Raw genomic sequence first — 25,410 nt, 5'->3', positions numbered from 1 at the left:
CAGCTTTAAAAGTTCAGTGCTGGGTCCCACCTCCCAGAGAACGATGTAATTGGTATGGGCTGCAAGATTTTTACAAGAAAAGCTCTGAAGGTGATTGTATTGTGCCTGGGAGGTGAGATCTATTGTCCCGGCAGTCAGCAGTATCTCCCCTAGACTGGGGCTGCCGTTTTGAGATATGAAGCCACTTTTCAGCTGTGTCTGGAGGAATGCCTGATATCCAGTCTTCGCCATTTTCACAGTAGACATGGGCGTGCATGCGTGCTAAGTTGGCTCAATTGTTTCCAACTCTTTGCAAACCTATGGACTCTAGCCCACAGGCTCCTCTATCCCTGGGATTCTCCAGGCGAGAATACTGAAGGGGGTTGCCATGCCCTCCTCTAGGAGATCTTCCCGACCCAGGGGTTGAACCCACATCTCTTATGTCTCCTGCATTGGCAGGCGGGTTCTTTACTATGAATGCCACCTGGGTAGTGATTCCCATGTAAACTTGAAAAGTATATGCAGTTTTGGAGTGGCATATCTAACATAAGCCACATTCTTGGGTTGGATGAAAAGTCATTCATTTTACAAGGAAGATACAAATGGGCTTAATACAAGTGAGAATGCTCATGTACCATAACTCTGCCTGTTGAGAGGACTTCTTCCCAAGCACAAATGGGCAGGAGACTTAGAAGTCTTACACACATGGGATGGAGGGAAGGAAAACAAGAAGAACCAGAGGACAGAGCAGATGGGATCCTAGGAAGAGATAGGTGTCAGAAATGGAATAGCCGTTAAGAATGGGAAAGCTTTGAAACATTAATCTAAGTTAGCTGTTATGAAAGTGTAAGCGTATTTAAAAATGATAGGCATGAGTTTGGCTGGCAAGGGGGCATTTGGATGGGGTGCCATGATGCTTACATATTCAATACAGGGAGTCTGGGTGGGGTCTGAGGGAGGTAGCCCCAGGGGCCAGCTGCCTGAGAAATTACTTTAGCTACCTGATATGAAGAGCAGACTCATTAGAAAAGACCCTGATGCTGGGAAGGATTGAGGGCAGAAGGGGACGTCAGAGGATGAGATGGTTGGATGGCATCACCGACTCAATGGACATGAGTTTGCGCAATCTCCAGGAAATGGTGAAGGGCAGGGAAGCCTGGCATGCTGCAGTCCATGGGGTCACAAAGAGTCGGACACAACTGAGTGACTGACAGCAACAATGTTTTTTTTTTTCCATTTTCCACCTGGAGGCTGTGTGGATGATTGCCCTCAAATTTGCAGTTGTCAAACTGTTCATATTTGTGGACAAATGGTTTCCCTGGGACTGGAAAGACTTTTTTTTTATGTGTGTGTGTGGCCGAGTTGTGTGGCATATGGGATCTTAGTTCCCTGGCCAGTGATCACTAGAGAACTAACCTGAGCAGTGAACGTGTAGAGTCTTAGCACTGGACCACCAGGGAGTCCCCTCATCATTTTTTAAAAAATTAATTAATTAAATAATTTGCAATGGGTCTGAGTTGTGGCACGCAGGATCTTTCTTTAGTTGTGGCATGCAAACTCTTAGTTGCTGCATGTAGAATCTAGTTCCCTGACCAGGGATCAACCCCGGTCTCCTGCATTGGGAGCACAGGGTCTTAGCCACTGGTCCATCAAGGAAGTCCCTCCCTCATCATCTTCAAAAATTGGAAATAGTAGTGCCTTTAAGAGATTTTGCTTTAAATATTTTCTTTAAAAAAATCTTCGGTATCAGAATTCTTTGCTGTCACAGTGTGATCTTTTAGGAGCTTAATGGAATTTTCTTAAAATTAATGTGTGTTCATTGAAAAAAATCAACTTTTGCTGATGCCAAGTATTTTATAACTAAAATATTATAGCTGTCTAAGCATGTCCTGGGGAACTCTAGTGTTCCTGAAAGTTCAAGATATTCCACAGAACAATAATTGATATTAGGTTTTCTACTAAAATATTTTTTAACTGTATAAAAGAAAATATGAATATGTAATAATTGTTTAACACATTTATATGATGTTTCTTAGGCTTTAATGACCTGTCTTTAAGACCCCTGAGACCCCTGAGAATGCATGTGAATCAGCAGATTATATATTCTTATAGCAGTTAATTCACCTGTAAGATTATTGTTCCACATCAAATTTTAATCCAAATTTTTTTTGGAGGGCAATTTTTAACAACTTCATTGAACTATAATTAATATGCACCAAACCATACTTATTTAAAGTCTATAGTTTGAGTCTTGGTGTATGAATGTGCTCAGACGCTCAGTCGTGTCCAACTCTTTGTGACCCGTATTCTGCAGCCCGCAGACTCCTCCGTCCGTGGGATTCTTCAGCAAGAATACTGGAGTGGGTTGCTGTGCTCTCCTCCAGGGGATCTTCCTGACCCAGGGTTTGAACCTGCATCTCTTAGGTCTCCTGCATTGGCAGGCAGGTTCTTTATTACTAGGGCCACCTGGGAAGCCCTTATGAATGTAGAATTATACCATTTAAGTACATTTATTAAATATATGGGGCTTCTTTGGTGGCTCAGACAGTAAAGAATCTGCTGTATTATCCAAGTGGTTTTCATTTCCTCCTCTGAGAGCCTACACTTGGATTCCAGAAAGTTAAGCAGGATTCTCGTTGCCCAGAAAACGCCTGGCGGTGGGTGTGTGGCAGCGTTAGTGCTGGTTCCTTCCTGCGAGAGTGGGGCAGCGTGGAGGGTGGGGGAGAGGAGAAGAGGGCTTTCTTTGGATACTCAGTACTCACAAACAAGAAAGCAAAGTGTCCTTTCTGGCTCTGACTGTTGTTCTCCCCTTTCTTTCTCCCAATGAGGACCAGGATCTTCTCCTGGCAGCTGCCTATGTTTCTGACGCCCAGTACAACAGAAACGTTCCGTTTGAGACATCCCCTCAGGCCATCAGGTAATTCAAGTGTTAAACTGTCACCTAGAGTCGCCTGTCCGTTAGCACTTCATATTCTTGAAGTTGAACCCAAACTAAAGTCACTGTATCAACTAATATTTTGAAAAGTATTTAGGGTATGGCATATAGAATTGGGCAAAATCCAGTGGTGTTGTTTTTCAAGATTTAAGAGCATGGTGCCTCACAGGTAGGGAAGCATTCAGCAAATATACTAAGGTCAGATAACTGAGTAAGTAACACCCAGGACAGGAGAGAAGACCTCCAAGTTGGAAACATGTCATCTTTTTCTCCTAGTTATCCTCTTAGAGCTTCCCAAGTGAAAAGAAGACTTGTTCTTTTACTTTCTATTGCCTTTTGATGGGACTCATATGTTTGTTCTTTTCATGACAATTCAGCTTTTTCTCCCTAACCCCCTAAAGGTTGAACTAAAACCAAAGATTCAGCTCAGAATAAGAAAAAAAAAATTCTTAGCATCAGCACTGAGGTGTCAGTACCTCCAAAGGCAGCAGCAGATGCCTCATGCCTGGATGCTGTCTGGCAGGTTTCGGGATACCTCCTAACGAGAACCGTGTGACCCCAAGATCTCTCTGGGTCCACCATGCCGAGATGGGCTGATACACATTATAAATCAATTAGGCTTCTGCACCATGTAATATTAATAACAGGTCACTCTGACTGAGGGTTTGCTCTGTGTCAGCCTTCCAAAAGTACATCTCAAGGTCACCAGCACCTGACCAGGAGGGTATTCATCCTAGCTTGAGACTGTTAAGAGAATGCGCTTTGAGAGCTGGTAATATCCCGGAGATTTTTTTCCCTGTGAACACTTTATAGGGTGCACTCAGTCAGACGCTACCCCTCACTCCCTAGGATTGAAAGGAAGGGTGGTCAGAGCCTGGACTTTGTCGTTTACCTCCCATTCCTCTTCTAATGGGGCTTGGGGTAGCTGTTTAACTCCCGCTCCTCATTTGTAACTCCCTCTGTTCTTCTCCGCTCTAGACTTTACCATTTCTATAACCACTGGACGATGCGGGCAGCAACCTACTTCTTCATCTGGGTCGACCTTTCGCTTGCCCTCTTTGAGGAACCAGCCGTGTTCCCGCTCCCTTTCTTGGTAAGCTCTCAGCACGGATGGCTAATCAGACTTTGCCATAGATGAATTCAGTTACATTTTCCCCCTCAGATTTTCAATACTTATGAAATTGGTTTCATTTTTCTTTCCGGGGGAGGGGTTGGAAGAATTCTGCCTACTCCCCGAGCTGATGCTTTTCCTCAGTAGACACTGGAAAATAAGTGGCCATTTTGGGTCTTCTATGCATACAAGGACACACTGGCCAGACAAGTGATGTTTGAAGGAGTGTTTATTTAACGTTGAGTAGACAATGTGAGGAGAAGGCAATGGCAGCCCACTCCAGTACTCTTGCCTGGAAAATCCCATGGATGGAGGAGCCTGGTAGGCTGCAGTCCATGGGATTGCGAAGTGTCGGACGTGACTGAACGACTTCACATTCACTTTCACTTTCCTTCATTGGAGAAGGAAATGGCAACCCACTCCAGTGTTCTTGCCTGGAGAATCCCAGGGAAGGGGGAGCCTGGTGGGCTGCCGTCTATGGGGTCGCACAGAGTCGGACACGACTGACGTGACTTAGCAGCAGCAAATGTGAGCATATAGTGTAATATGCTACGGACAAGTGATGTTTGAAGGCAGGTTTATTTAATGTTGAGTAGACACTGTGAGCATATAGTGTAATATATGTCTTGTACTTGCCACATATCCAGCTTTTTTCATAGTCATAAGTCATTATTTATGGGTGCTTTGAAGTAAAGCATCAGACTACCCAGCTACTGCGGATGGGTTCCAAGTAATAAATTGATGACCTGCTCACATTAATTCCCAACTCAACACTGCTCTCACCTCTGTGTAGGTGTGACAGAGATTGTATGACTTGCAAAGCCTAAAATATTTACTGTCTGGTCCTTTGACAGATAAAGTTCACTTGACCCTTGCCTTAAAGAACAAGGTTTTCCTGCCTCCCATGAGTCTGCGGGTGACTGGCTCAACTGGGCAGATTTTTCTCTTGGCTGGGGTAGTGGATCTGGGCAGCTGGGGGCTCACGTGGCTGGATCTACGGACCGGAGTGCCCCTGCTCTCTTCTCTGCTCTCTCTCGGCCACTCCTCGTGGCTCAGGCTTCTCCCTGTGGGTGGGGGTCTAAGAAGGAGCTGCATCCTAACATGCAAGCACCATCACCCTCCGCTCACACCATACTTGCCAACGCCCAGGTGCCCAGAGCCCATCACATGCCCAAGCCCTGGGTCAACAGGGAGGACCCCGCACAGCGAGGTAAAAAAGCAGAGTTGTGCTTGTTGGGGGCCATCAAAGTTGGCAATCTTCCGTGGATGCTCCCAAGGCTGGTGGTATCCATTTGATGAGGATGTCACAATTAATGACGTCTCCAGGCAGAAAACTTTTAGCCCAGTGTCTGTCAAAACAAACAGCAAACCTGAAGAAGCAGAGCTGTGCGTTCACAGACCCGACCAGAGCCAGTCCCACCACCCTGCCGCCCAGCCCTGGACGAGGAGCGCTTCCGTGGGTCTCTTCTCAGCCCCTTGCCTCTCTGCTGTGTCCTCACCCTTCTCATCGGTCACACACAGCTTGGGCTTGGCTGTCTGTTTAGCCAATGTTTCTACTTCACGTCTCTAAAGTCAAATTATGGGGGATGAGTGGGGAGGAGGGGACAACAGAGGATGAGATGGCTGGATGTCCTCACTGATTCAGTGGACAGGAGTTAGAGCAAACTCTGGGAGATGGTGAAGGACAGGGAAGCCTGGCGAGCTGCAGTCTGTGGGGTCACGACTTAGCGACTGAACAACAACAGCATTACCAAGAAAATCTCATCTTGAGCCAGGGTGTCCTGGAATGCCCCAGGCCCTTTTGTAAACCTGGTCTTGACAGTAAGTCTCTATAGCCTCTCAAGGATGAACAGGCTGAGAGCTAGAAAGTTTGAAGGGGCTGCAGCCCATATCCGAGCCCAGGGCTCCTGAGGGCTGGGGTCGGGGGTGGAGAAATTGTGCCACCTGCTGCTTTCAGGGTCCAGAGCCAACCCCTTCCTCCTTCCCTTGAGAAGTTCATTCCCTCCACCATCACTGAGCTCTTCTCTCCCCACTAATGGAGAAAAATACTCTTATTAGGGAGGATTTACTGTCTCCTGGCAAGCGCAGGCAAAGTATTAATATGAGTTGCACTCACAGACTGCAAAGCTAGCTGCCTGTGGGAGTTTGGAATTGATGCCCCGTAGCTCAAGGAGGAGATGGTCAGGACATCAAGGTGGGTCTGGTAGCATTCAGCCAAATTCAAGCAGCAGGGCGGGAGGGCAGTGATCTAAGGAATGACCTGGCATTTCAAACCACATCTCTGGAGCGTTATTATTAGAGACACTGAACTTCTAGATGTCTATTCTGAGTGTGAACACAGGAAATTTGAGAGCATAGCAGATGCCCATTTCTCCCAATCCCTGAGCCCCGCTTTCCTGGGGAAATGCCTTCTGGGGGTCCTCTGCCTGCTAATTTACAAGCCCCCTGCCCCTTCCAGGAAACCCTGTCAGCTGGGTCATGGGATTTGTGGTTGAGAGGCAGGTTTCGTTTTAAGAGAAAGAAAACATTCCAACCAGCTAAGAATTTTGCTGTAACTTTCAGTAATGTTAAGCTAAGTGTTAGTTGCTAGTTGTGTCCAACTCTTTGTGACCGCATGAACTGTACCCTCCAGATTCCTTGCCCATGGAATTCTTCAGGCAAGAGTACTGGGGAGGGTAGCCGTTGCCTCCTCCAGGGGGACTTCCCGACCCAGGGATGGAACCTGCGTCTTCTGCATTGCAGGCAGATTCTTCACCATCTGAGCCACCAGGGAAGCCCAAGTAGAATTGAGGGACACTGCTGATTCTCGCAGGGTGATGTCAGGGGGTAGGAGAGAACTCAGCCACAGCTCTGTTTTTTTTGCCACAGGTTACCTCAATAGCAGAAGTGCTCTGTCTGACTGCCTTCTTTGGGAGACTTGTTCACTTTGCAAAAGTCACTCCTCAGAAGGTCTTCTGGAAGGATACAAAAAACATCTGCGTCATGGTAACCATAGTGGTGAGTGCTCTTATAGTGCCTGTGAGAGGCTGTGGTCAAAGGCAGAAAGTATAAAAAAACTCGGTAGGTTTCAGTGGGTTCAAGAAACACCACAGATGTTGGTAGAGCAAGCACAGCTGCCAGAAAACCACAAGGGAAGCGCAAGTTGGGCAAAATGTGACAATGTGAATATTTTAATGTTTCAGGGGCACTTCCAAATTAAAGGAAAAAGAAACGGAGACTACATTTTTTAAAAATGTGGTGCAGGGCAGCCTCAGAACAGAGTGCTAGTTCCAGCTCCTGCATATATCCTTCCATTCTTTTTTCCCTGAATTGCATTTACACATATAAACATGATTGTTTTGTTCCATGCTGTATATTCATACTTAAGTTCAGGAACATAGTACCTGTGTTATATATACCTATATATACAGTATATCTGTATGAATGCTGCTCAGTCATTAAGATTGAAAGATTAATATATTATTTGACTATTTCTTAGCTTTTCCATAGTTCAGTGTAGCATAAATACCAAATAGATGTTTTGATTTTTTTAAATAAAAATGCTCAACTTTTCTATGAAAAATATGTGCTGAAAATTGGTGATGGCATCTCCTAAAAGAGGAAGTAAATACTAGCAGATATGACAAAAATGTTTAACTTGACTAATTAAGAACTATATATGGGTGGGCATGGTTCTTGAGGTGCTAGCCTACTGTGTTCCTCCTTTTCCTGGAAAAGAAATAAAGCCACTCTTTATACTCCCCCATAAAAGAACTATACATGAAAGCAACAATAAAAGACCATGCGTTTGCCTGTAAAACAATGTTGGCAAGATTGAAAACATTTCAATCCTTTCATCCCTTCAATCTCGTCATCCTTTACTTGGGGGAGGAATCAGTTGTTTTTTCTGGAAGGTTGGTTGGCAATTCCTTTTGAAAAGCCTTTTCTATGCAAGTGCTTGCTCTCATATTTCCATTCCTGGGACTTGATCTTTAGGGTGATTTTAGAAGGATGTGTTCAAAGATTTATCTACAAGATTGGTCATGGCTGAGCTGTTCTTAGTGTTGAAAAATTGGAAACAACTGGATTTCCTGACAATCGGTTCAGTTCAATTCACTCAGTTGTGTCCGATTCTTTTTGACCCCCTGGACTGCAGCACGCCAGGCCTCCCTGTCCATCACCAGCTCCCTGAGCTTGCTCAAACTCATGTCCATCGAGTCAGTGATGCCATCCAGCCATCTCATCCTCTGTTGTCCCCTTCTCCTGCTGCCTTCAGTCTTTCCCAGCAGCAGGGTCTTTTCTAAGGGGTCAGTTCTTTGCATCAGGTGGCCAAAGTATTGGAGCTTCAGCTTCAGCATCAGTCCTTCCAATGAATATTCAGAGTTGATTTCCTTTAAGATTGAGTGGTTGGATCTCCTTGCAGTCCAGGGGACTCAAGAATCTTCTCCAGGACCACAGTTCAAAAGCATCAATTCTTTGGCACTCATCTTTCTTTATGGTCCAACTCTCACATCCATACATGACTACTGGAAAGACCATAGCTCTGACTTGATGGACCTTTGTTGGTAAAGTAATGTTTCTGCTTTTTAATATGCTGTCTGGGTTTGTCATAGCTTTTCTTCCCAGGAGCAAGTGTCTTTTAATTTCATGGCTGCACTCACCATCTGCAGTGATTTTGGAACCCAAAAAAATAAAGTCTGTCACTGTTTCCATTGTCTCCCCATCTATTTGCCATGAAGTGATGGGACTGGATGCCATGATCTTAGTTTTTTGAATGTTGAGTTTTAAGCCAACTTTTTCACTCTCCTCTTTCACTTTCATCAAGGCTCTTCCCTTTCTGCCTTAGGGGTGGTGTTATCTGCATATCTGAGGTTATTGATATTTCTCCCTGCAGTCTTGGTTCCAACTTGTGCTAGCCTGGCATTTCACATGATGTACTCTGCATATAAGTTAAACAAGCAGGGTGACAATATACAGCCTTGATGTACTCCTTTCCCAATTTGGAACCAGTCCATTGGTTTTAACTGTTGCTTCTTGACCTGCATACAGATTTTTCAGAAGGCAGGTAAGGTGGTCTGGTATAAAGCAGAAGTAGGTGTTTTTCTTGAACTCTCTTGCTTTTTCAATGATCCAACAAATATTGGCAATTTGATCTCTGGTTCCTCTGCCTTTTCTAAATCCAGCTTGAACATCTGGAAATTCCCGGTTCATGTTCTGTTGGAACCTGGCTTGGAGAATTTTCAGCATTACTTTGCTCGCATGTGAGATGAGTGCAATTGTGCAGTAGTTTGAGCATTCTTTGGCATTGCCTTTCTTTGGATTGGAATGAAAACTGACCTTTTCCAGTCCTGTGGCCACTGCTGAGTTTTCCAAATTTGCTGGTAAATTGAGTGCAGCACTTTTACAGCATCATCTTTTAGGATTTGAAATAGCTCAGCTGGAATTCCATCACCTCCACTAACTTTGTTCATAGTGATGCTTTTTAAGGCCCACTTGACTTCACAGTTCAGTCTGGCTCTAGATGAGTGATCACATCGTCATGGTTATCTGGGTCCTGAAGATCTTTTCTGTATAGTTCTGTGTATTCTTGCTGCCTCTTCTTAATATCTTCTGCTTCTGTTAGGTCCATTCATACAGTTTCTGTCCTTTATTGTGCCCATCTTTGCATGAAATGTTCTCTTGGTATCTCTAATTTTCTTGAAGAGATCTCTAGTCTTTCTCATTCTATTGTTTTCCTTTATTTCTTTGCATTGATCACTGAGGAAGGCTTTCTTATCTCTCCTTGCTATTCTTTGGAACTCTGCATTCAGATGGGTATATCTTTCCTTTTCTCCTTTGCCTTTCACTTCTCTTCTTTTCCTGACAATAGAAGATGAATAAAACATGGTACATCCACATCCGTTAAAATGGCCTTGTATGCACTTACGTGTCTGTGATCAAGGAGATCGCTTCTTGTTTAATCGGTCAAAAGAGCAGGTCACAGTATAGTTGGAACCCATCTTTGTTAAAAGAAAAGAAGAAGGAGTGATAGCACTTCATAGAATGATCTGGAAGGACACTAGCTTAGAGGTTATGCCAAGTGAGGCAGCGTGATGTATTCTGAAGTTCTGCTGTGATGAGAGTGGTCGCGGGCCGTGATTAGCTGGGGGCACTTTATAATTAGCATCTCAGCACAGCAGCCAGACTGCCTCAGCCTAGAGTGTCCACTATCTTTTCTCACCCTTTCTCAATTTGTTTTGACTTCCTTCATACATTTGCTGAAATCCCAAAATACACAGGGTTATCTCTCTGGTCTCATTTTTTTTAGAAATATCTTCACTTCCTATTATTAAAAAATGAATACAGTAAGTCCCCTACTTACGAACCTGCAACTTGCAAGCTTTCACAGATGTGAGCCTGTGTTCACACGTCCGATCGTGTGAGTTAGTTCCCGTGTCTGGTGTGCATTGTCGTGTGCGGCGTCTTCTACAGGTCACTGTGCTTTTGTGCACTTTAATGTACAGGACTGCATAGAGCACGTCTGTACAGTGTCTCTAGTTCAATTCCAGGACGTCCATGAGCGATCGTAGAGGCAGCAGAGATGTAACTGGTACCACTGTACTTGTCAAGGTACTGTACTCTAAGATTAAAAATGTTTTTTTTTTTATTTTTTGTGTTTGTTTTATATAAAATGTATTTTATGTGAAAAGTATTATAAACCTTTACAACAGTAAAGCTGTTGTTGTTTAGTCACTAAGTCGTGTCTGACTCTTTTTCGACGCCATGGACTGTAGCCCGCCAGGCTCCTCTGTCCGTGGAATTCTCCAGGCAAGAATACTGGAGTGGGTTGCCATTTTCTTCTCCAGGGGGTCTTGCCAACCCAGTGACCGAACCTGCATCTCCTGCATTGCAGGCAGACTCTTTACCTCTAAGCCACCAGGGAAGCCCCATTACAGTAAAATACTATAAAGTAAAGTACTATATAGTAAAGTACTGTGTATAATTGGGTACCTAGGCTAACTTTGTTGGACTTACAAACATGCTCTTGGAACATAACATGTTCATATATGAGTGTCTTACTGCACAAAAACCCTCGATCTGAGATGGGACTTATGATGACGTCTTCAGTTTGGTCCCTAACACAGTATTGCCTGACCCAGGAAGGTGGAGGATGAGATACATGGGAAAACTTAAAAAAAAAAAAAAAAAAGAAAACAATTGGAAGAGCATGTACTTCTTTCATGGCCCTGTTTGCTGCATGACCCCCTCCTGGGACAGGGTCGGAAGTCCATCCTCATCTCCTAAGGCTTCCAGCGCGGAGCCTTGACTATGATGGGCACATGAGCACTTTTCAAGCCTAAGTCTTACCTGGTCGCTGTGCTCCCTTCTTTAGAGCATCCCGAATCCCACCAGAGAAAAGCCAAAGTCCATGTTGGAGGCTCTGTGTCCCTCCCGCCGGAAGCCCGCCCCTCCTAGACCTGCATGGCCGTCCCTCCCACGCCGCCTCCTCAGAGCCCCGCCCCGCACACCCTCAGCCCCTGGTCTTGTCCAGGTTTCCTCCAGAGGGCTCTGAGTGCTTTCTCTCTCTAGGGCTGGAACAATGCCTTGCATGGCAGAGGTCCTCCTCAGGGGTGTGTGGAGTGGACTGGATGAGGGTACAGGGTGCCCCGTCCCGGTCTGTCCTGCATTTATAACCAAAAGATCTCACTCCTTCACCTCCTTCATCCTTATTTGAAAGACTTTCTGGGCTCCCCAGGCTCTGGGAATAAGACTTACCTTTTTAGCCTGATCCTCAAGTCACCAGCCCTCAGTCTGAGGTCTTGTCACTTCCTGCTCCCCTCTGCCCCCACTGCCAGGAATTCCTGCTTCCTGAGCATCCCTTTGCTGTGTCTGCCTGCCACGGCTCTTGACTTCTGAGCTGTGTGCTTTTAAAGCTTTTATTTGCTTTAAGATTACATCAAAGGGGACTTCCCTGGTGGTCCAGTGGTTAAGAATCTGCCTGCCAATGCAGGGGACACAGGGACTCGATCACTGGTCTGGGGAGATTCCACATGGCGTGGGGCAACTAAACCCATGTGCTGCAACTACTGAAGCCTGCACGCCCTGGAGCCTGTGCTCTGCAACTAGAGAAGCCGCTGCAATGAGAAGCCCTTGCACCACCATTAGAGAGTAGCCCTTGCTCACTGCAACTAGAGAAAGCCTGAGCACAGCAAGGAAGACCCTGTGCAGCCAAAAACTCAAAAACTAATTAACAACAGCGACAAAAGATTCCATCAGGGAGTGCTTCCTCCAGGAAGCCTCCCCAGATACCGTGACCCTTGGCGAGCTGTCCGTCCATCCCTGCTGCCTCTGATTCCCTCCAGGTGGCGCCCCAGGCAGCAGCCAGCACCAGCGTCTTTCTGAGCCTGTGTATTTTCTCTCCCACTGTGATTGAGCTTTCTCAGTTCTCGGTGCCTTGCCTCCAAAGGGACTGACCTAACATTTCTGATGATGGTAGATTATTCTTTTTAACTTATATTTTTCTAAACTTTGCTGGGTCCTTCTTCCTTTGTCCATCCTCAGGATCACAGACTGACCTTAATAAGGACTGATAAGAATTTTCTGTAATCTGGATATTTTTATCCTATTGTGTGTGTGCATGCTATTTCGTCCAGTTCTTTGCGACCCCATGGACTGTAGCCCGCCAGGCTCCTCTGTCCATGGGATTCTCCAGGCAAAGTTACTGGTGCGGGTTGCCATTTCTTACTCCAGGGGATCTTCTCAACCCGGGGAGCGAACCTGCGTCTCTTGCATCTCCTGCATTGGCAGGCAGATTCTTTACCACTGGTGCCAGCAGGGAGCTAGGCTAGAAAACCTGCCTCATGTGTGGGGCTGAAGAAAAGCACCGCGTGGTGGGGACACAGGTGGCAGTGCTGGTAACTGCCGAGGCTCTGTTACCAAACCTGCTGGGGTCCAGTCCCAGGTCTGCCCCTCTTGTCGGCTGTGTGACTGGGGCCTCACGATCTCCCTCTCTGTACATCAAGCATTTCCATCCAGGAGTGGTACCCTCTGCAGGGGGCGTGGAATAGTCTATGGAAAGCTTCTTAGAGGCTATGGCGCACAGTAAACTCTCAGATGACAGCTGCTGTTAATGTTCTGTTATGAAACTGGATTGTGTTGTTTATGAAATGTGGTTTTTTCCCAGGATGTATTGTGACCTTCCTCTTGGGTCAGTGAACATGCATCTGTATGGCCACTTCCTCAGTCCTCTAGCAGTACTGACATCTCTGCCCCATGTCTGTCACAGCTGACCTTGATTGACCTGGTCATCTATGCGTCCCTGGAAGCTGTTAACATCCGCGGAGTTCGATGGTCAAGGGCCTTGAGGCCAGTCTTCCTCATTAACTTCCCTGAAAGTCGTCAGGTAAGGATATGATTTAGGATGCACAAGAGGGTGTTATTTTATTCTTTTACTGAAGTGTGGTTGGATCACAGTGCTGTGTTAATTGTTGCTGTGCAATGAAGTGACTCAGTTACACACTTACATGTACATTCTCTTAAGTATCCTTTTCCATCACGGGTAGGATGTGAGTACAGTCATCCTGGGATGCTGAGTATAGTTCGCTAGCTGTACAATAGGACCTTGTTTCTCCATTCTCTGCATACCCGTTTGGCTTCTCCGGTGGCTCAGTGGTAAAGAATCCCCCTGCCAATACAGGAGACGTGGGTTAGATCCCTGGTTCGGGAAGGTCCCCTGGAAAAGGAAATGGCAACCCACTCCAGTATTCTTGCCTGGGAACTCCCTTGAACAGAGGAGCCTGGCGGGCTACTGTCCATGGGGTTGCAAAGAGTCAGACACGACTGAGCAACTAAAGCAACAGCATATCCCAGTCTGCGTCTGCTAAGGGAGTGGGGTTTTTGTTTTAGCAGAAAATCAGCTGATTGTGTGTGAATGAAACGAAATTTTGTTTTCACAGATCCGAAGGGCTTTCCGAAGCATCCGGAACACTCTACCTGACGTCCTCTACGTCTTCCTCTTGTTCCTCTTCAGTATGATGATTTTCTCCCTCATGGCCTTGAAGCTTTTCGGGGACAGGTGAGCACGCTGCTCTGGAGGTTTCTGCCCATGTGTGTGTTCAGCCTGCTGGTGGCAGAACTGGTCACCAGCGGCTGTCTTCCCCGTTCAGACACTCCAGCAGGGCTCCAGCAAGCGGACAAGGGCCGGAAACCACAGCTGCATTTCCGTCTGTGGGTTTTTTACACTCTGTGTCGTTGGGTCCTCTTTAGGGGTCTCAGAACGGTGGAAGGGTCGCCGTACTTCACCAACGTCCTGGACATAGCGTTTGAGCTCTACGTGCTGGTCACCACTGCAAACAGCCCTGACGTCATGTACGTGAGTCACCGATTCACAGCCACTGATGCCTGCTATATAACAGAATGCACTTTCTTAAAAGCAACTGTAAGAGGAATAAATGGTGATTTTCTGTTTACTCATATTTGTTGTAAAATTTTTATACAGTTTTTTTTTGGGGGGCCACACCATGAGACATGCGGGGTCTTAGTTCTCCCACCAGGGCTTCCTTACCCTCAGGAATAGAAGCTCCGAGTCTTAACCACTGGACTGCAGGGGAAGTCCCTATGTAAATTTAGATTTAAATAGAGAGGGTAGGCTAGTGCTAACACTTTGCACTCTTCAAAAATTGTATGAGGGACTTCCCCTGCAGTCCAGTGGTTAAGACTCTGAGCTTCCATTGCAGGGGGCACTGGTTTGATCCCTGGTTGGGGAACTAAGATCCTGAATGCCGAAGAACTTGGCCAAAAAGAAAAAAAAAAAAAAAGATTAAAACTAAATTTAGATGACCTTTTTAAAAAAACCAAAAGCAACAGGAGACATCTCTGGAAACACAACTTAAGTATTTGAACTCAATTCTGTTCTGGAATGTTCTTTGAGTCTGGAGTTGAAACACTTAAGCCATTTTTGTAAATGAAGCACAGCTTTTCTCCTAAGCATTGATGTGGTTTTCTGGCTAAATGAAACAGGAAAGAAATGTAAAGATTAGGAGTTGTCCCCTCCCCCTGTCCCGCAGTGCCAGTTCTCCACACATGTGGACATTATTTAGGAGAAAAACATCAGGATTTTTTTTTTTCTTTTCCCTAATATCCCGTTTATCATGGCTTTGTCTTGTTTGTGGAGGTCAGATTATTCAACAGTGCTCCCTGAGTAGATGACTCCTGGGTTCTAGAGTGTGGCTGGAGCTGTAAACTGCAGATGTCCACCCGTCTCCTCCCATAACGCGCTTGGGGGAAGGGCGGGTTTCCTGTTGAGTTGTGTGTAGGACCATCGTGTCAACTTGTCCTGGGTTCTTGCTCACTCTGAGGCCTGCCTCTAGCCAAAAATGAGCACGGTGAAGTTCCTGGCCCTCCTGTGTTTTCTTGGCTCTTTCCCTTGGCTGGCTCCCTCAGTGTCCCCTGCTGAACAAAACCCAGTTTCCGTGGAAGGTGGTATAAGCATGCATCCTGATTTATGCCTTCTGTCCTGGCACCACTACTTTTTAAAGTTATTTTTTATTTTTTTTTGGTTATTCTGGGTCTTTGTTGCTGCACTGGGGCTTTCTCTAGTTGTGGCGAGTGGGATCTGCTCTTCACTGTGGGACATGGGCTTCTCGTGGTAGTGATTTCTCTTGCTGCGGAGCACTGGCTCTAGGCTCACAGGGCTTCAGTAGTTGCGGCTCACGGCCTCTGTTGTTGTCCTCCACAGGTTTAGTTGCTCTGTAGCATATGGAATCTTCCTGGGCCAGGGATTGAACCCGTGTCCCCTGCATTGCCAGGCAGATTCCTAACCATTGTGCTGCCAGGGAAGGCCCCAGTGCCATTATTAATGGTACTTCTTTCATTCTCATAGTCCAAATGTGGATAGAAAATTATCTGCCTTCCCCGCATCCCAGCAAGGCATTCTGGTGTCCTTGAAAAGCCTTGAGTGTGAACCCAGGTCACAGTTCAGATTCTTTCTATAATTCTGGGCAAGTGGATCTCCTTTCTGGGCTCTGATTTTCTCAGTGGGGAGGGAGGGAGAGGGATGGGGGCATCTCCCAGATCTTGCCGGCTCTGGAAATTGGCACTTCTGTAAGGCACTGAGAACTTCAGAAGGCAGGTCTGGAGTGAGCCATTTAGCGTGAAGCTCGGTGGTGGCTTTGAGGCCCCGTCGCACTGTCTAGGGGAGACTTAGAGTGAGACAGGTTTCCCTGGGCCCCGGGCATGTGGACTGTCCACGTGGGAGGTCACCTATGGTCAGCCGTCTGTGCACCATGGACCCAGGGCACGGAAACCATGACAGATACTTATTTCCTTCTAGGATGCCTGCCTACGAGCTCAACTGGTGGTATTCTCTGTACTTTATCACCTACATCATCATCAACACCTACCTCTTCATGTCCGTCTTTCTGGCTGTTGTCTACAACAACTACAGGAAGCACTTGAAGGTGACACGCCTGACCTGGGGTCCAGCGGGGGTCAGTCGCCGGGCTGGGGTGGGAGCAGGGAGGCCAGCCTGTGCATTTGCAAAATATTTGAGCATACTCATTTTCCTTTTGCTTTGATGAATCTGAAGATTCATTTGCCTGGCTGAACTCTGCTGGGCCAGGTGGTTCTTTGTCAGCCTGGCATGGGTCTGATAGTGTGTCTCAGCTTCAGGGCAGATCCTGGATTTGCTCCTCACTCTTTTTTTTTTTTTTCTCTTTTTGGCCGGGCCACTTGGCATGTGCGATCCTGGTTCCCCGACCAGGGATTGAACCTTGTAATGGAAGGGCAGAGTCTTAACCACTGGACCACCAGGGAGGTCCCTTGTCCCTCACTCTTAATGCATCTGATTGTTCATGGCTCCTTGAAGTCTTTTCTCCTTTTTTTGAGGGTTTTTATTTACTTATTTTTAAATTTGTATTGAGTATTAAAATAAACTCTTTATTTTAGTGTATTTATTTTTAAATTTTTCGTTGATGTACAATGTTGTCTTGGTTTCAGGAGCACAGCAAAGTGATTCAGTTGTCCAAATACATATATCCATTCTGTTTTTGCTTCTTTTCCTGTATAGGCCATTGCAGAGTATTGAGTAGAGTTCCCTGTGCTATACAGTAGGTCTATTTCATTATCTATTTTCTATATAGTAGTGGGTATATATCAATCCCAATCTTCCAATTCATCCCTCCCTCACTTTCCTCCCTGGTAACCTTAAGATTGTCTTCTATATCTGTGACTCTATTTCTGTTTTATAAATAAGTTCATTTTTACTATTTTTTTTAGATTCCATATATAATATTCATATGATATTTGTCCTTTTCTGTCTGACTTACTTCATACAAAGTATGAAGGAGCCAAAGCTGATGAAGACATAGCTGCACCCATTAAGAGTTTAAGGTCTTTAAATAATAAATGCTAGAGAGGGTGTGGAGAAAAGGGAGCCCTCCTACATGCTGATGGGAATGTAAACTGGTGTAGCCACTATGGAAGACAGTGTGGAGGTTCCTTAAAAAACTAAAAATAGAATTACCTTATGATCCAGCAATCTCCCTCCTGGGTGTATATTCAGAAAAAACTCTAATTCAAAAAGATAGCTGTACCCCCATGTTCACTGCAGCACTATTCACAATAGCCGAGTCTTGGAAGCAACCTAGATGTCCATCGACAGATAAGTGAATAAAGAAAAGATGGTACATATTTACAATGGAATATAGAGAGAATGAAACGCGCCATTTGCAGCCATAAAAAAGAATGAAATAATGCCATTTGCAGCAACACGGGTGGAACTAGAGATGATCATACTAAGTGAAGTAAGCCAGACAGAGAAAGACAAACACCACATGTTATCACAGATATGTGTAATCTAAAATATTATACCAATTAACTCATTTACAAAAAAGAAATAGACTCACAGACATAGAAAACAGACTTGTGATTACTAAAGGGGAAAAGCAGGGATGGATCTATTCAATTCAGTTCAGTTCACTTGCTCAGTCGTGTCCGACTCTTTGCGACCCCATGGACTGCAGCACACCAGGCTTCCCTGTCCATCACCAACTCCCGGAGCTTACTCAAACTCATGTCTATTGTGTCGGTGATGCCATCCAACCATCTCATCCTCTGTCGTCCCCTTCTCCTCCTGCTCTCAATCCTCCCCAGCATCAGGATCTTTTCAAATGAGTCAGCTCTTCACATCAGGTGGCCAAAGTATTGGAGTTTCAGCTACATCAGTCCTTCCAATGAATATTCAGGACTGATTTCCTTTAGGATGGACTGGTTGGATCTCCTTGCAGTCTCTCAAGAGTCTTCTCCAACACCACAGTTCAAAAGCATCAATTCTTCAGTGCTAAGCTTTCTTTATAGTCCAACTCTCACATCCATACATGACCACTGGAAAAACCATAGCCTTGACTAGATGGATCTTTGTTGGCAAAGTAATGTCTCTGCTTTTTAATAAGCTGTATAGATTGGTCATAACTTTTCTTCCAAGGAGTAAGCGTCTTTTAATTTCACAGCTGCAATTACCATCTGCAGTGATTTTGGAGCCCAGAAAAATAAAGTCAGCCACTGTTTCCACTGTTTCCCATCTGTTTCCCACGAAGTGATAGGACCAGATGCCATGACCTTAGTTTTTTGAATGTTGAATTTTAAGCCAGCGTTTTCACTCTCTTCTTTCACTTTCATCAAGAGACTCTTCAATTCCTCTTGGCTTACTGCCATAAGGGTGGTGTCATTTGCATATCTGAGGTTGTTGATATTTCTCCCGGCAATCTTGATTCCAGCTTGTGCTTCATCCACCCTGGTATTTCTCATGATGTGCTCTGCATATAAGTTAAATAAGCAGGGTGACAATATACAGCGTTGACATACTCCTTTCCCAATTTGGAACCAGTCTGTTATTCCATGTGTGTTCTAATTGTTGCTTCTTGGTCTGCATATGGGTTTCTCAAGAGGCAGGTCAGGTGGTCTGGTATTCCCATCTCTTGAAGAATTTTCCACAGTTTGTTGTGATCCACACAGTCAAAGGCTTTGGTGTAGTCAATAAAGCAGAAGTAGATGTTTTTCTGGAACTCTCTTGCTTTTTTGATGATTCAACGGATGTTGGCAATTTGATCTCTAGTTCGTCTGCCTTTTCTAAAACCAGCTTGAACATCTGGAAGTTCACAGTTCACATCCTGTTGAAGCCTGACTCGGAGAATTTTGAGCATTACTTTGCTAGCGTGTGAGATGAATGCAATCATGTGAGTGTTCTTTGGCCTTGCCTTTCTTTGGATTGGAATGAAAACTGGCCTTTTCCAGTCCTGTGGCCACTGCTGAGTTTTCCAAATACCCTGGCGTATTGAGTGCAACACTTTTACAGCATCATCTTTTAGGATTTGAAATAGCTCAACTGGAATTCCATCACCTTCACTAGCTTTGTTTGTAGTGCTGCTTCCTAAGGCCCACTTGACTTCAAATTCCAGGATGTCTGGCTCTAGGTGAGTGATCACACCATCATGATTATCTGGGTCATGAAGATCTCTTTTGTATAGTTCTTCTGTGTATTCTTGCCACCTCTTCTTAATATCTTCTGCTTCTGTTAGGTCCATACCATTTCTGTCCTTTATTGTACCCATCTTTGCATTGTACCTAGTCTTTCCCATTCTATTGTTTTCCTCTATTTCTTTGCACTGATCACGGAGGAAGTCTTCTTATCTCCTCTTACTGTTCTTTGGAACTCTTGATTCAGATGGGTACATCTTTCCTTTTCTCCTTTGCCTTTTGCTTCTCTTCTTTTCATAGCTGTTTGTAAGGCCTCCTCAGACAACCATTTTGCCTTTTTGCTTTTCTTTTTCTTGGGGATGGTCTTGATCCCTGCCTCCTGTACAATGTCACGAACCTCCATCCATAGTTCATCAGGCACTTTGTCTGTCAGATCTAATCCCTTGAATCTATTTGTCACTTTTACTGTATAGTCATAAGGGATTTGATTTAGGTCATACCTGAATGGTCAAGTGTTTTTCCCTACTTTGTTCAATTGAAGTCTGAATTTGGCAATAAGGAGTTCATGATCTGAGCCATATGTATAAATATATGTATGTATGTATTATGTGTATATATATACATATATGCAACTGTGTGTGCTGAGTTGTTTCAGATTAACTCTGTGTGACCCTATGGATTGTAACCCCCAGGCTCCTCTGTTCATGGGGATTCTCTAGGCAGGAATACTGGAGTGGCTTCCCATGCCCTCTTTCAGGGGGTCTTGCCGACCCAGGGATCAAACCTGCATCACTTGTGTCCTGTATTAGCAAGTGGATTCTTTACCACTGTGCCGCCTGGGAAGCCCTATCTGTCTATCTACCCTATCTGTCTATATATGATTAAATCACTTTGCTTTACACCTGAATGAACACGACATTGTAAATCAACTCCGCTCAGTTTTAAAAAAAGAATTTATGGTCCAGCTATGTTATCAGCTTACAGGGAGCAGTAGGGGTGGGCATCCACATGGCCCATTATACCATGAAGAGGGGTTCTCCTCTTCCGGAAGATTCTCTGTGCACAGTCAGGCTTAATGGCAGCCCGGACCCCTTCCTTCCAGACCACTGCTAGCCTTGTTTCACTCACCTCCTTTCCTCCCGCTCTCCTTCTCTGTCTTCATCGACTTAATGGCAGATCTGTCTTCTCCCACCCCTGCGTCTCCCTCTCTCTCAGCAGCAAACCTCATCTCCTTCCTTTCTGGAATCTGCCTCGCTCCTGGGCAGGGCGGAGTTTGGACCTGTCTGCCTCCTGCTGCTTTGTTTTCTCAGCATTCTGATTATCCTTCATGGGTTCACTCACTTGCACGTGGTAAGCGGAGTTCTGTTTCTTCAGATACTGGATAGTTACCCATGTCTGGAGCAGGGGAGGGATTTTGTACCTTGCGAATTAACAGACTCATCAGTGACTTCTCTCTGCGATTCCCCCTGTGGCATGAGCTCCTGGGTTGCTATTACAAGATGAGATGTTGCAAACCCAGGAGCAGGAGCAGGATAACGAGTCTTCGTTAGGCGTGGTGAGACCTTTCCCCTTGGGTATCTCCTGCTCATCCAGGAAGGATACACGTGGTCCCCAGGACACACTCATCTCAACTCTTCCATTACTTTGAAATGTTTAAGGCTGAGAAATGAGGCTTTCTTGAATCTTCCTCTTAAGAAAAACGCACACACTTCTGTTTTTTTTTCAAGAATGAGATTCACACACTGGCATACCTGAAGCGTCACAAAATGACGGAAGCTTTCAACATCCTGAAAGTCAAGGTGGGCATAGAGTTTGTGGTGAAGGAGGCCCGGTGGAGGCAGCTGGTCAAGGTCGTGGCTCCAGACATCAGCAGTTCCCACCTGGAGCTCCTGTTGAGGATCTCCGACGAGGGACAGACGGGGCACGTGGGTAAGAAGCCTCAATGAGAAGTGGGGGGATGGGATATTGTCTTCATTTTCTTTTTAAAAAAGCTATGTATTTATTTGACTGAGTCCCATCTTAGCTGGGACACACGGGTTTCTCTCTAGCTGTGGCATGTGGGCTTAGTCGTCTGTGGGATCTTAGTTCCCTGACCGGGGATCGAATCCTCAACCCCTCCAATGGAAGGCAAACTCCTAACCACTGGGCCACCAGAGAAGTCCCTCATTTCCTCACGTTTGCAAATAGAGCTGTGTGTTGGCTGGAGGTGTTGCCGTGGAGTTAGGGTCCTGAGCTGTGTTCTGACCAGGGTGCGTGTTGTCAGCATGTGCCAAGCCTTCTGGACGCCCTTTACCTTGTAACACGGTCATTCCCTGTCTGGGCTTCTGCTTTAAGGAGCACATCTAAAACATGGAAAATGGCTGTATAAATAAACGCCTGAAGTGCATTTAGCATTTACAAGTGAGAAGTTGAAAGTAACCTACATACTCATGTATAAGTGGTTGATAGCGATGATCAGTAACGCTTGATATTGGTAGTGTGCTTGCCATGTGCGTGCCACTGTTGTGATTATTGTCTGTGATCTTCCCCAAACTCACTGAGGCGGGGGTCTCGTTATCCTCTTTTGTCAGTATGAGAACTGAGACTCAGAGAGGTCAAGTCATTTGCCCAGGGCCACACAGCTGCAGTGTGGTACAGGCCATCTAGCCTCCAAGGCCCCTGCCTTTTATCATTATTTTAAACTGCCCCAAATTCTAAGGGTCGCTTAACAGGAAATGTTGGTGACATCAAAAATGATCATGAAGGGACTTCCGTGGTGGGCCAGTGGCTATGACTCCATGCTTCCAAGGCAAGGGCCATGGGTTTGATCCCTGGTTGGGGAACTAACATCCCACATGCTGTGCAGTGTGGTCACATAAATAAATACATTTAAAAAGATGCTTTTAAAAATGACCATAAAGATAAGGTAGCAATGGGGAAAGACATGCGATGACTGCAGTACACCCCGACTTCAGTTCACCAGTTTCAAGAGGAGACTAAAGGGAGACGCACCCAAATGCAGTGGTAAGTCTGAGAGGATGTAGATTTACACGAGACAAGGAGTCTCAAAGCTGTCCAGCAGGACCAGGGCTTTCTCAGGGCTTGCTGCCTGTGTGAGAAGAAGGAAACGGTGACTGATCCTCGGGAACCTATGAGAGTGTCCAGGGAAAAGGGGGAGCTGTGTGGCAGGACACCGTTAAACAGGGGCTGCCAGCACCCTCCAGTGAGGGTTTTGGACCCAGGAGGCCAGGTCAGGGTTTGACAGGCGTCCTCGCTGAGCTGTGGGCATGTGCCTTCAGCCACCCAGCTCGATGGCTCGGAAGCCAGGCTTCTCAGCCCCCGAAGAGTCAGGTTTGGTGGCTCTGTTAGGGACTGGCACTGATACACTCTGGGTCCTCATGTGAGACTTAGGGTTCCGCTAATGATGGGGGAAGAGTGGCTGGGCAACCCTTGGGCACCAAACTTTGCAAGTTCTTTGGAAAGTGCATGAAGCTTTTAAATTTCTAGCCCGCCATGGATTTGTATATTTGGGTAAAACACAGCAAAGATGAATGACTAGAAAGGTGGAATTGAAAAAACATGTAAAATTCAAGTCCCAATTTTTCATTATTAAATTTTCCCTCCTGGGTGGATTTTTTTTTTTTTTTTTAAGTTTTTTTGTCCACACTGTGCTGCATGTGGGATCTTAGTTCCCCGACCTGGGATCGAGCCTGCATCTCCTGCATTGCAAGGTAGATTCTTAACCACTGGACTGCCAGGGGAGTCCCTCCTCTTCTTATTAAGGGCACCAGTTGCATGAGATCAGGGCCCACCCTAATGGCCTCCTTTCTGCCTAATTACCTCGTCAGAGGCTCCATCTCCAAAATATAGGCACACTCCCGGTGCTTAGCTGGGAGCTAAGCCTTCAGCATATTAAATCTCAGGGGACACAGCTCAGCCCATAACTCCTGTTTGGCTGGTTCCGGCCTTAGACTGTTGCCTTCTCTAGAACTTTCTTCTATCTCTGGTTTACCATACCCCACGCCCTAGCACTGCTAATCTTCAAAAGCTTGTGTCAGATTTATAGCCTTAGGTTATCGAAACCTCAAACTTGAACATTTACTCAAAGCACAGCACCCCCGTGGTTCTGCTTAATCCGCGGCTTTCCCTCTCACTTGATGTGAGGCTGGTCTGAGGCTGTAAAGCTGCAGCATGACGACAGCCCCAGACCTCACCAGGCAGTGCCCTGAGGTTCTGATGCCCTGGGGACGTTCAGCAAAGGACATCACACGGCCTTTTGAGCAGGTGAGAGGGGGCAAAGGAGGTTGGCAGATGCCCTTGAGGCATACCTCCCTGTGACCTTGGCTGCCACTGGTTGGCTCATGACTGGAGTCAGCAGGCCTTGGCCCTCAGCTCTGAGCGCTGCTCAATTTTTAGTTTTTAAACTTTTTATTTTGTGTTGGGGTATAGCTAATTAACCATGTTGTGACAGTTTCAAGTGGACAGCAAAGGGACCCAGCCATCCATATACATGTATCCATTCTCCTCCAAACTCCCCTCCCGTCCAGGTTGCCACGTAACATCAAGCAGAGTTCCTGTCCTTATTGGCTATGCATTTTAATTATAGCAATGTGTATATGTCTATCCCAAACTCCCTAACTTTCTCTAACCACCCCCCATCTTTCCCTCCAGCAATGTTTGTTCTGTAAGTCTGTGAGTCTCTTTCTGTTTTATAAGTTGATTTGTATCATTTCTTTTTAGATCCCGCAGATAAGGGGTGCCATGTATTTCTCCCTCTCTGTCTGACCTACTTCACTCAGTATGGGAATCTCTAGGTCCGCCCATGTTGCTGCAGATGGCGTTATTTCATTCTTCTTAATGGCTAAGGCCGTGGCACCCACTCCAGTACTCTCGCCTGGAAAATTCCATGGATGGAGGAGCCTGGTGGGCTGCTGTCCATGGGGTCGCACTTCACTTTCACTTTTCACTTTCCTGCATTGGAGAAGGAAATGGCAACCCACTCCAGTGTTCTTGCCTGGAGAATTCCAGGGACGGTGGAGGCTGGTAGGCTGCCATCTCTGGGGTCGCACAGAGTCGGACACAACTGAAGTGACTTAGTAGCCGCAGCAGCAGCAGTGACTAAGTAATATTACATTGTATACACCACATCTTCTTTATCCATTCTTCTGTTGATGACCGTTTAGGTTGTTTCCACGTCTTAGCTGCTGTAAACAACACTGCAGTGAGCACTGGGATGCAGGTATCCTTTTGGATCACGTTTTTCTCCAGATATATGCCCAGGAAGCCCTGCTCAGTTTTGCCACCTGAGTCATGATCCTATTTGTAAATTGAATGAGACCAGGACTCATCTAGTTTGAAAAAAGGAGTCCGTCTGAGTCACAGATTTTATTAGCACTCCATGGAAGTGGCAAGAAGATGCCCATGAACTCATGGCTTAGCAGACTTCCCCAGTATTTTGCCTTTCACAAAACAGGGATGTCAATTTAAATACTGTTACCAGAGCAAACATGTCCTTAAGGAAGACAGCCAATTAGATTTGTTAACTTCTAGGGATTGTAGGTTATCTTTTAGGGGAGATAGCAGTTATTTCTGGTGTCTGGGTGTGCAAAGACTCCTTTGGTTAACCAACACTTTCTTTTTTAAAATTTTTTTAAAGGTTTTCTTTTGATGTGGATCATTTTTCTAAGTCTTCATAGAATTTGTTACAATATTGCTTCTGTTTGATGTTTGGCCTCAAGGCATGTGGGATCTTAGCCCCCCACCAGGGATGGAACCCCAACTCCCTGCATTAAAAGGTGAAGTCTTAACCACTGGACCACCAGGGAAGTCCCTAACCAACACTTTCAAAGACAGTTTTAATAACAGAAAGACACACAGAATTTCACACTTCACTGTAATCTCCACTCAGTACAAGCAGGGAGACCACCAGATCTGTGAGGCATGCTCGCCTTCTCCCTTGATCTGTAACTATGGG

The 25,410-nt window shown here is 45.7% G+C and overlaps 1 protein-coding gene across 1 annotated transcript in view; it reads left to right on the top strand.

The window, feature by feature from the left end:
• LOC122441338 (two pore calcium channel protein 2-like) overlaps positions 1-25,410 on the top strand; it is a 50,763-nt gene that overhangs the window by 5,278 nt on the left and 20,075 nt on the right. The window contains exons 2-9 of the mRNA XM_043467745.1: positions 2,808-2,896; positions 3,893-4,007; positions 6,894-7,022; positions 13,270-13,386; positions 13,940-14,058; positions 14,250-14,351; positions 16,315-16,441; positions 21,185-21,386. Of these exons, the coding sequence (XP_043323680.1) occupies positions 2,808-2,896; positions 3,893-4,007; positions 6,894-7,022; positions 13,270-13,386; positions 13,940-14,058; positions 14,250-14,351; positions 16,315-16,441; positions 21,185-21,386 (1,000 nt within the window). The remainder of the gene's footprint in view (positions 1-2,807; positions 2,897-3,892; positions 4,008-6,893; positions 7,023-13,269; positions 13,387-13,939; positions 14,059-14,249; positions 14,352-16,314; positions 16,442-21,184; positions 21,387-25,410) is intronic.

The sequence above is a fragment of the Cervus canadensis genome, chromosome 5, assembly GCF_019320065.1.
Source record: "Cervus canadensis isolate Bull #8, Minnesota chromosome 5, ASM1932006v1, whole genome shotgun sequence".
NCBI classification, from domain to species: Eukaryota; Metazoa; Chordata; class Mammalia; order Artiodactyla; family Cervidae; genus Cervus; species Cervus canadensis.
Note: the sequence above shows the minus strand (reverse complement) of the source record. Positions and strands in the feature narration are given on the sequence as shown.